The sequence below is a fragment of the Dryobates pubescens genome, chromosome Z (genome assembly GCF_014839835.1).
Source record: "Dryobates pubescens isolate bDryPub1 chromosome Z, bDryPub1.pri, whole genome shotgun sequence".
Taxonomy (NCBI): domain Eukaryota; kingdom Metazoa; phylum Chordata; class Aves; order Piciformes; family Picidae; genus Dryobates; species Dryobates pubescens.
Genome location: NC_071657.1, coordinates 91,082,073 through 91,094,316, shown reverse-complemented (window position 1 = coordinate 91,094,316; position 12,244 = coordinate 91,082,073). Strand labels below are relative to the sequence as shown.

The 12,244-nt window shown below is 41.7% G+C and overlaps 1 protein-coding gene across 2 annotated transcripts in view; it reads right to left on the bottom strand.

Moving 5' to 3' along the window:
• Positions 1-12,244, bottom strand: part of EGFLAM (EGF like, fibronectin type III and laminin G domains) — a 100,861-nt gene that overhangs the window by 43,195 nt on the left and 45,422 nt on the right. For both annotated transcript variants that reach the window (XM_054178568.1, XM_054178567.1), the window contains exon 7: positions 6,314-6,480. In XM_054178568.1, the coding sequence (XP_054034543.1) occupies positions 6,314-6,480 (167 nt within the window). The remainder of the gene's footprint in view (positions 1-6,313; positions 6,481-12,244) is intronic.

Below are 12,244 nucleotides of genomic sequence, written 5' to 3'. Positions count from 1 at the left end.
GAACTGGTCTCAGCGTTGCATTCATTATGGAAAACGATACTGTCAAAATATAGGCAAAATCTCTTATTCCTAGTATTAACTTGTGCAGTGACTCGGGTTAATCACCATCACAGGATGCTCCAGGTAGCAAGGTAGGAAGACAAGAGCAGAAACAAATCAATTCGAATAGTTCAGTTGTAAGGGACCTACAATGATCTCCAAACACAAGGCTGACATCTTCCACTTTCCTTGCCAACTGATTTTTGAAGACATGCACTTCTAAAAAGGAATTTTGGTATGCAAAACCTCAAACATAATCATTGCAGTTAACAGAAACTGTATGAATGAAGCAGAACCCAACACTAACTCAGCTCCCAGCAGATTCATCAGTTTTGAGCTAACTGGAATACTGTTGCTTGTAAGTCAAACCTGTAATATTACTTATTGCCTTTATTTTGTGTGTCTGAAAATACTTCAGACTTTATTCAGTTCTTCTAATGGATGAAACAGTAATCTACCTAAGAGTAACAGAAGCCATAAAGGTAAACTGAGAAAGAGAGAGGTAACATCACAACCATGTGTCAGGAAAAACAATCTGCGACACACAAATTCTACTTTCTAATTAAGAAACCACAGGCTACAAAACAAACATTTGTTGTAGTCCAAATTCTGCCACATTTTTTTTTTCTCTTTCCAAGCAAACCTCCTAGTGGTTTAATGGGATTTAAGTTCAATAAGGACTGCAGGGGAAAAAACAATGCAGAGACTGAGGTACCTTTTAAAACCATTGTCCCTGGTCCTAGTGCTACAGGCACTTTGTAAATAGCCCCTCCCCAGCTTTCTTGCGTGTTCCCTTCAGGTACTGGAAGGCCACTACAAGGTCTCCCCAGACCCTTCTCTTCTCCAGGCTGAACCACTCCAGCTCTCTCAGCCTGAACTCACAGGAGAGGGGTTCCAGCCCTTTATCATCTTTGTGTCCCCCCACTGCATCCTTCTCATCAGGTCCATGCCCTTCTTGTGTTGAAGGCTCCAGAGCTGGGCACAATACTCCAGATGGGGGCTCACCAAAGCAGAGTAGAGTGGCAGAATCACTCCTCTTGATCTGCAGGCCATGTCTAGGATGCAGTTGACCTTCTGGGCTACAAGTGTGTATTGTTGACTCATGTCCAGCTTTTCACCCACCAGTACCCCCAAAGTCATTCTCTGAAAGGCTGCTCTCTATCACATCTTCTCCCAGACTGTATTGATTATGAGGATTCTCTTGACTCACATCCAAGACCCTGCACTTGGCCTTGTTGGGCCTCATGAGGTTCACCTGGGCACACTTCATGATGAGATCATCTAATAGCTCACTGGCTTCTCAGTTGCCTTGCTCTTCCCTACATTTGGTGTTTGCTCAGTGGATGTGACATGACTGTCAGATGAGACATAATGAAATAAAATTAACTGAAAGTAGAAAGCCTAGAACAACTTTTTGGAGAGAAACCCCCAACACTAAAATAACGACTGCAGAGATTATAAGTGTGCTGCATTTCATTAAATCAGTGTTTCAATGTACAGGAAGATGAATCCTGTTTAAGACCCCCTACCAGGTCCTATAATCCCAGTTTATAATCAATTAGAAAACCAAAGTGGGGGCACGGTATGTGTGTGTCATGATCTTCAGGCAGGTTTTTTCCACATAATCAGGGATTAAGTTATACCTAAGAAATCTTTCTCAAAACAAATAGAAACCCACAAGCTTTAGTCTTCCTGGTTAGGTGGCCACCAGCTTACTGATCAGGAGACACAGAAGAGCATAGAAGACAGACCACTGGGCACTGCAATACAGACAGATTAAATAGGAGTCTTTATAGTCTGACTGCCTTCATGTAGAACCCTTCACAGGTCTAAGCCCAAAAAGACATCAGGGATGTTTTAATTTGAGTTTTATTCTTGTAAGTGACTCACAGTGAGGCACTGCACACTGCTCGCCCTGTCTCCTGCCTTTTGTCCCTGTCCCTGAAAATGTAACTACCGTCTTTGTAAAGCTTTTAGAGATCTGAAGGAAATAGTTCTGCGGAAAACCTTCTCCATTTGCTATCTCCAGAACACATCACCATCATTTACACCAAGGTTTGGGCCTGAGGAATTGTACTTTTCCTGTGCCTAAACCTTAGATGACACATTCAAGAACCAGGTGGAATATTTACGCATCTGTGCCAGTGTCTTCCTCAGTATGAGCCAGAGCATACAGATAACTCCATTTGTGACAAGTCAGGTGGTGACAGCCAGGACCAGAGGAAGGGATGTACCCAGATTACACAGCCACTTTTATCATGTTTGCTGTGGAGACAAGCAGTAGGGTATTTTTAACAGAAGATGCTTCCTTTGTTGGTGTGGCAAAGTCAAGGCTGTTGACCTTCTAGGCACAGTGCAAATCCCATCTGTTTCCCTAGGAGTTGAAGGGTAGTTAAGTGAAGTAGGTAATAATAATTTTTTTTGTTTGATTCTTTGGGACGTTTTATTCTGTTGCTACTAAACTGGATACGTGCAATCTTTTGCTTTCAAGTAAATAGTCTGTGACACATTTAAAGATTCGGTATAGCAAAACCACAGCAACCATGTAAGTGAAATATCCATAGCCTGCATCTGCAATTAAAAAAGTTAACAGAAATTGATTTATTACATCATTTCCCTCTAGAAAAAGAAATTGATTCAAATCAAAATTAAATGAGAACCCTTGGGGAAACTTACCCAATACAACACAAACCCAAAATGCACTTTTTACTAGGTATGGGGCTTACTGCTTATAATCAAGATGACATGTTCTACTTGCAAGGACCTTGGGAGCTCTGTCACATTAGGTGATACCAGCAGCACCTCTTCAGAGGAACATTTTAGGAAAGACAGTAACTCCCTTGGCTGACCTAAAACAATGCAGTCAAGGGTGGCTGCAAATCCAGCCACCTTTTTGAACTAAAATGAGTGAATTACATGTGAGAATGAGACAAAACCCCAGAAGAAAACCTCTTCAAGTAGCATGGAGTAGTCATCTGCAGGACTTACCTCCATCTCAGCCTGCCTAGAAGACTTGTAGGAGACTACTCAATGCAACATGGACCCTGAAGGTTCCCTGCATTCAAGGCAAAGCTGGGAAATTTGTTCTTCAGTTAATATAAGCATCAGAAAAGCACCAATTATTACAAAACAAGCACAAAAATTCAGGAGATAAAAGCATAAAGATAATTATTTTTTTTTTTTAATTCCAAATGCACTAAGGCCTTAGAGTCAGGACTATATGGATAAAATGCAATGCAAAGGAGCCAGATATTGTATGAATTTCTGCCAGCTTCCTAAGATATTACAGCTAATTCTGAGCAATATACAGGAAGTCAGATAATTGCATCAAATATCTGTGGCATGTTTCGCTGTTCACATAGGACAAGGATCCATGGCAAAAACGATAACAGTAATTCCTAGGATGAGCACTCTGATGAACAAAGATGCTTGTCTGACATCCTTCCAGCAACAACAAATGACCAAGGTCACTGGAACTTTAGGAGAGTTGAGCACCTGGTGCCATCTGAGATACATAATAGTGACATCCATATGACATCCACACAGGACTGTCTAAGAGATGCTTGGGAGACACATGCCCTCCTGCAGTGACAGCTGAAAACCTCAGGTCCTAAAGGACCTAAATTCTACTGAATGGTTATACCTGAGCAACTGAAGTGAATGATTAACTGGCTAAAGAAGATAACTATTGGCTTTCTAGGTACCTGCAAATACATAACATGAACTAGGATTGCCCTTGACCTTTGTGTGCATTTTTTGTTACATGAACCTTGTCAATGCTTTAAATAACTCTTCAGGGTTTATTGGGGTTTTTTAGTGTTTCAAGGCAAAACAAATGTCCAGGCTATGCACAGCTTTAATCCAGAACTCTTTTTTTTTTTCCATAGCAGAAGTTTAGTTCTTCTACTAATGCACCATGTACTTGTGCATCTGGTTAACATCAAACCAGTTTCTTACTCAGACATCACAACTAAATCCAAGTGAGAGCTAATATACTCAATTAGACTTCTGTTTCCAGAAAGCTGCAGAGCTCATTTCTAAAGGCATGTCTTCTCCATAGCCTCTGAACAGCAATCTTTGCTCTGCATGTAATGGGTTGAAGATTTATTACAACATTTGCCTCTAGAAAAAGCCATGTATCCACAAGATAACACAAGCTCTCATGCAGTTTTCAAGCCTATTTGAAAAATTCACCCTGGACACTAAGAGCAGACTGGCAAATTAACCCCATTCACATTTGCCAAAGGGCACAGAGCCAAAGTAGCCCTAAATACAAATGACCTCAGGCAGCGCCGGAGCACACCACAGACACAATGTGGCCTCAGGCTCTGTGGAGCTCTGTCTGCTCATGAGGGTATCCCCCAAGCACTACCAGCCCTGGCTGCAGGGAGACCCAGCTCTCAACCATAGCAACACCCATGTGTGTACCACGAACAAGCATAGGGTTTTGAGTCTTTTTTGGACAGCAGTGCAACATTCCTAACACAATAACTGTTTGAATCTCATCTGGGCACAGAGAATTAAGTTAATGTCCTCTATTAACGTCTCCAGAAATCGGTGCTTCTATGTACCAGGTGTGAAATTGATTCCCAACTCTAGGGACTAAAGTCCATGTTTGAGGGCCATCTTGGCAGGTCTCTGCAGAGCATGCAATTTCCAAAGGCAAAGTACCTTTCATTGAGTACCACAGTAATAAGTGCAGCATGAAGACTACTCCAGCCTTATTAACAGAGCTAAACATTTTATCTTTTCTGTCCAAAGAATGCAGCCACTCACATCCAAAAGTAAACAGGATACTGAGGAGCACACAAGCATGCCTGAGGCAGTATAAGCTAACGCTTGAAGATCCAGGGGCCAAGGAACCCCAGAGAACAGAGCTGTACCTTCATGGTTTTCACAAAGACTTGCTTCAGAAATTAAACTTACAAGTTTAGTAGCCACAACAAACTTCATGCAAACTGTTCAGGGGATCAAATTTATGACAGGCAGGAAAAAGAATGGAAATTGCTGTACAAGAGTCAGTGAAAACAAGGGATTCCAAAGCTGGGAGGCATTTCAGAAACAGAAGCTTACCAGGTTAAAATGGTGGATCACTAAGCATGTGGTCCACATTTCTGCAGCATGCAAATTCTTGTTGCAGAGCTCATATTCCTACCTGAATACCAGATGCTCACTTTCTACTAGTTAATTAAAGATGATTTGCAATTGGGCATGTGGGTGAGAAAAGACAGAAAGTCAGTTTTGTTGATATTTTTTATAGTTCATTAATCTGCTAAAAAAAAAAAAAAAATCCAGGTCTTTTCTTTCATGGTATTCTGTCCCCTAAAAAGCTTTCAAAACTGCCACAGAAAACACTGAGGCCTTTTAAACACAATAAAAAGTTTGAAGCACTAAGGATGTATTTCTGTTAGTTCCCATATCCTGGCAGCCTTGGCTCTGCTTCCTGCATTGACTCTTTTTATGAGATTGGGGTTTTTCCTGTGTGAGAGACATGATTTGTATGATTCCTACCATGCTCTGTGTCCGCCTGGCTGGGATTCTTACATGCAGCTATGACTTTGAAGGTAGCAGGGCACAGCAGGACTACAGAGCACTGACAAGAGGATTAAATACTGAGGAGCGCCATGAGCAGATATGAGCAGGGCCTAGTCCTTACTACAACATGCATGGCCTACATTGCTATTGAAGTGTGAATATAATAGTTAATAAGTTGTGATTACTCAAGTATGTTTGAATGCATTTTTACCTAGTATTTTTGTAATACAGCTTCTGATCAAAAAGGGATTCTTAATTCTTTATATTACTATTTTCATGATCGTGCTTAGTGTTTAAGAGCCTTATTCCTCAGAAAATAGTGTTTTGCTTTGGTCTTACAGAGCTGTTTGAATTCTAAATGCAATACATAAAGTTCAGTTTCAAATAACAGAAAAAAAAAAAAAGAACAAGAGGCTTGTCTCTCTTATTTGTCCCCATGATATTCACTTAACAGTTCTGCAGGAAGCAGCACAAAACTCAGTAAGCACCAATCCAAAAATATCTGACAACAACTTCCAGAGAAGTGCCTGGCACTTTTCAAATCTTTGCATGTGGCTTGACTTTCACAGGTTGCTACAAGCTCCGCAGACAGGACAGAAAAGTGTCAGACCAGCGGTGCTTGTGCTTTGAGAGTAACTCTTTCCACCAACAGCTCTCCACAGGTATCAAAGACACATTTCATTTACAGATATACCTTATTTTTGTATAGCTTTAATTATAAAAAGGTAATTCTACTCACTGAATGTTCGGATGATGTCACTCAGTGTACTGGCAGGGCTGAATCCATAGGAGTTTGCTGCTCGGACGGCAAACTGATACTTGGTGTTGGGGAGAAGTCCTTTGAGAACCATGGACTCCATCTGGATCTGCTCTCTTATTACTGTCCAATTGCTGTCAAGGTCTGGCCTTCAGGATCACACAAAGCCAAGATCATAAATAATTAAAGCTGTCTGTATAAATTAAATGCCTTTAAACTTTCCTGGGAAATACACAAAATAAATTAGATATAAGCCTGTTAAATTATCACTGAAATTCTTCTTTTTTAAGGAGCCAGACTGTGCAAGCACCTCTAAGCTGAGAAATCTGTGATATCAAAACTATACAGTGATACAACATCAATATTCAGATTTTGCTTATAAAGCCATGGAGGTTGTTTAGAGGACAGTTTGACAAATCAAGACCTGTTTACAAGACTTGTTTATCTGTTTTCATGGATTTTGGGTTCACAGTTTTCAAGTGGAGGCATATTAGCTGCATTCCCTAATCCCCTATTTGCTTGTGTAAAGCAGTATTTCACAATAGAGGGAAAGATCCAGATTTATTTATAAGTTTGTACACTAACGTTACTAAGTCCTTTCAAATATATACTAGCAGGATGAGAATCTAACCTTAGATGTTGCAGACAATCAGGTTAACCCATTGACAATGGAAAATCTGGATCCAAAGTCTTCTTTTCAGACTAAAAACCCCTACAAAACCAAACACAAGTGCAGAGAACCTGGCCTATGTATATGGATTTTGCAACAAAATTCCTATGCCTGCATTTGGATAATACCTGATTAACTCCCAGTTTATACTGGAAGGCAGTTGTCAATAAATGCTTGGTCTAAATGCCAATATAATCCATCTGAAATCAGTACAACTATTCACATGTTGGTTTGGTCTCAAATGTTTAAGTTCATACACAGAGGGACATCAGAAAAGACAGGGCTACTTTACACACTATGAAAGAGTGTTCTTAGGCTTTCAAACCATTTTTACTTTCCATAAAAGCTGTCTTTTATGAAACAGAATGCAATGAGAAATTACACAAAGAAAATAAAAATGTAAATATTTAGTCTAGGCTACCAAAAATATTCACATTGAAGCCTATGAAAGTATAACAGGGACAGAAATTACTTTCACATAAAATTATTCTAATGCCTTTTTTTAAGATGTCCTTGAGATATTTATTACAGCTAATAACTTTCAACTGCTCCCTGAATCTACTGATGTTTACACAAGATTGGCGGCAAATATCTCCAGCAGTCTTCCAATGAAAATTATAGCACAAGGCAGGCATTTAGTATTTCTTTATTTGCATCTAGAAGGAAACATATGTTTCCTTTTACCAGTCAATACAACATTTATTGATCACTGAGGTTCTAATGCTTTGTGCCGACAGGGCAAATGCAGTGACAAAGCAGCAGCTCAGAGCTGCCTAGCCCCTGTGTGCAACGGCACACAGGATGCAAATACTTCATTGTCTCACTAAAAATAAAATCAGACAAATGTACAAGATGTAATGACAGCTAAACAGACCATCTTAAGTCACCCTCCACCACTATTTCCTGGTAGACAGAAGGGCATTTATTTTGGCTACTCTTCCATTGTTTCACTTCTGTGAGCTTTTGATGCCTGGGCCAAAATGAAAATGTATAGTGTTTTCCAAATGAAATCTGTTAACATCGCTTCCTTCCACATGCTCTCTTAGTAGTGTTTTCAATTTTCCTGTACACATCTTTTTTTGGCTCTAATTCCAGTCCAAGGAATTCCTGTGAGCTCAAGAGCTGTCTCTTTGTACCAGACCCTGCCAATATCTATGACCAAATGGAAACATGCCTCTGATGAAGACACCCAAAGGGGCACTGCACCCTATGAAGGTACAGGAGAGGACACAAACCACAGTGTAGCCTTCAACTTTGCTGACCATCTCTAGCAAGACTTCCTTCTGAAAAAGTGAATAATAAAACAAACGACTGCAAGTGTTTAAGCATCTAAAGCTGAATGAGAGAGATTTATCACTTGACCTTTGCTACTTCTCCAGAACATTCCCTGTGTGAACAATTCAGTACAGGATGAAAAAATGGCAAACAGATGGTGAGAGGAACACAACAAACTCATCTGGTAACCGAATCCAGGGCCAGCCAGCTCCCATGTTTTCCAAGCTGGAAATATTTTGTAACTGCCTCCATAATCCCTTTTTTTTTTGCATCAAACTTCATTTTGCATCAACATTTACACTTGGAAGGGCTTATTTTTAGGTCATATTTCCCATCTTTCTGCAGTGTTATATTCTGTAGACCAGCATAGATCTTTGTCTCCAGCTGAGACCTAACAAGCCTGTTCCAGATGCTGTATCTATGCGTAGGGAAATCAGGCCACTTCCATGGGCATTTTCTGCCCCTGAAGCTACAGCTGTGCATCTCCAACACAGAAATGCCATGCAGTAAGAATCTGGCCAGTGACCCAGACAGCATTTTTAAGATGATAAACAGAGGGGTAAACCCAATGGGACTATATGGATAAATACCAAGACCAGAATTTTGTCCCAAACATACCCAAAATATTCGGATTATTGCCTTACACTGTACTCTTGGGATTGATCCATCTTAAGAAAGCCAGTCTTTCTGATGCAGACAGCAGCAATTCTACACCTACTCTGAAAATTGCCTGGAAACAATTCAACAGAGAGAAGTCCCTGCTAGATATCCAATTTTTATATGGTTCTAAATTTTCTTTGGCGCCATGTTTGTACTCAAGTTGCAAATCAGTTTCTACAGATTTTTAAATTTTTTTAATATACATGGTAACAAATATAATAATATTTTGTTATGGAAAATACGAATTGTAGCAAATAGCATCCTTTAGGATATTATTTTTAGCAATTATTATCTATCTGTACTGTGGCACCTTCTACAAAACAGACCAACCAATATGCCAGGTCACCTCTGAGGAAAGTAGAAGCAGGAAATTTTCTAACCTCATTTTTTAAAAAATATTACTCTGATGTAGTCTAACATTATTAAGCAACTCCTCCTTAATTTCTACATCTTCCACTTCTCCTTTTTGATTACTTACTTTTTCAAGAATTTAACCCTCTAACAGTGAGGTAAATGTTGAGATACACAGATCTGTTTCATGAATGAATCAGGAAAACAGTAATAAAGGTATTTTTGCTGGGCATTAGGAGGTGTCTCCCTGGTTTGGGGTTCTTTGCAAATAAAAGCAAGTATGACTGCCCAGTTCAGTGAAGTGCCTGGGACAGATAGTTCAACATGGAATAGATTCATGCACACATCTTTTTTGGGGGGAAGGCTTAAAACTTATCAAGACATCTGCTTGCAACACTATGCAGAATATGAAGCCAGGAGCAGGTGATTGGAGCTCTCCTCAGCCACTTGGATCCCCACAAGTCCAGAGGACCAGATGGGATCCATCCTAGGGTTCTGAGAGAGCTGGCAGAAGAGATGGCCAAGCCACTCTCCATCATTTTTCATCAGTCCTGGCTAACTGGAGAGGTCCCAGAAGACTGGAAGCTGGCCAACGTGGTGCCCATCCACAAGAAGGGCCGGTTGGATGAGCCAGGGAATTATAGACCTGTCAGCCTGACCTCAGTGCCAGGCAAGATTATGGAACAGGTCATCCTGAGTGCAATCACACAGCACTTAGAGGATGGCCAAGGGATCAGGCCCAGCCAGCATGGATTTAGGAAGGGCAGGTCCTGCCTGACCAACCTGATCTCCTTCTATGATCAGGTGACCCACCTGGTGGATGTGGGGAGGCCTGTGGATGTAGTCTGCCGGGACCTCAGCAAGGCCTTTGACACTGTTCCCCATAGCAAACTCCTGGCCAAGCTGTCAGTCCATGGCTTGGATGGGAGCACACTACATTGGGTTAGGAACTGGCTGGAGGGCCGAGCCCAGAGAGTGGTGGTGAATGGTGCCACATCCAGCTGGCAGTCAGTCACTAGTGGTGTGCCCCAGGGATCAGTGCTGGGCCCCATACTCTTTAACATCTTTATTGATGATCTGGATGAGGGCATTGAGTCCATCATCAGTAAACTTGCTGATGACACCAAGCTGGGGGCAGGAGTTGATCTGCTGGAGGGTAGAGAGGCTCTGCAGAGGGACCTCGACAGGCTGGACAGATGGGCAGAGTCCAACGGCATGAGATTTAACACATCCAAGTGCCGGGTTCTGCACATTGGCCACAGCAACCCCATGCAGAGCTACAAGCTGGGGTCAGAGTGGCTGGAGAGCAGCCAGGTAGAGAGGGACCTGGGGGTGCTGGTTGATGGTAGGCTGAACATGAGCCTGCAGTGTGCCCAGGCAGCCAAGAGGGCCAAGGGCATCCTGGCCTTAGGAACAGTGTGGCCAGCAGGAGCAGGGAGGTCATTCTGCCCCTGTACACTGCACTGGTTAGGCTGCACCTCGAGTACTGTGTCCATTTCTGGGCCCCTCAGTTTAGGAAGGATGTTGACTTGCTGGAACGAGTCCAGAGAAGGGCAATGAAGTTGGTGAGGGGTTTGGAATACAGGCCCTATGAGGAGAGGCTGAGGGAGCTGGGGTTGTTAGCCTGGAGAAGAGGAGACTCAGGGGTGACATTATTGCTCTCTACAACTACCTGAAGGGAGGTTGTAGTGAGGTGGAGGTTGGTCTCTTCTCCCAGGCAGCCAGCACCAGAACAAGAAGACACAGTCTCAGGCTGTGCCAGGGGTTTAGGCTGGATGTTAGGAAGAAGTTCTATACAGAGAGAGTGATTGCCCATTGGAATGGGTGGCCCATGGAGGTGGTGGAGTCACCATCATTGGACATGTTCAGGAGGAGACTTAATGGGGTGCTTGGTGCCATGGTTTAGTTGATTAGGTGGGTTGGATTGGTTGATAGGTTGGACGCAATGATCTTGAAGGTCTCTTCCAACCTGGTTTATTCTGTTCTATTCTGTTCTATCAGAATATCTGTATAGTGGTAAATCTCTCCAGTTTTATTGACAGAACCTGCCTAGTTCATTGATGTAGAAGTTTCATGCCACTACTGAGATACTGCAAAATCTCTCTCATATGTCAGATTAATATTGAAAGCTGTTGACTCCATCTATGTACCAAGGAGATAAAAAAAGTGACCCGATCCTTTTAGTGGATGTGCTTCTGAAACGCTTGTGTTTCTGTAGATGATAGTTGGCTATAAAACACCGGTAAATTAGTCTCCAAGTTTAGAAGATTGGGTAAGCATTCAACAGATTAAAAGTTTGGACTATTTGGAGTAATTTACTGAGAATATAAAATATATTTTTAAGAATTAAGTGTTTATAGTATCTTTAGGGAAAACACCCAAACTAGGATGTTGAGCCCAGAGTTTCACTTTAGGTACTTTCACAAGAATGCCATTTGTCATAAAATATGTCTTGGTATAAATCAACAGACTATTTACCCTGAGTCTGCAAGCTTCCACAGACACCACTGGCTATTTTGGCTTTAACCCATTCCTTTACACATTCCCCATGAACTGTGCAGTGAGCTGTGAGACCCACATTTGCCCTCCTCAACTTTAGCATTCAGCCAAGTTGAGTTTATGGTCTCTTTAGCACCCTCTTATAGTCAGCAGCAGAGCAGAGCCAGAGTTAGCCCAGCTCATCCCACACCTGAAGCTGGCTGCAACCTTCCACTGCCAACAGTGAACCAAAAGGTCCCAAGGGACAACCATGCACGTGCCTAAATGAAGGCCCAGATTTAGACTTGCAGCAGGAACAGTCTGGAGGTTAGCTCTAGTTTCCACATACCAGAATCTCATCGGAACAATTAATGTATTGAATTTTTGTGAGGTTTTAATCATCATTTTAACAGTTAACGATTGAAAAGAATGTCTCATAACACATTTTTTCTAGGGTTAAAGTCATCAAATTAGTTCCA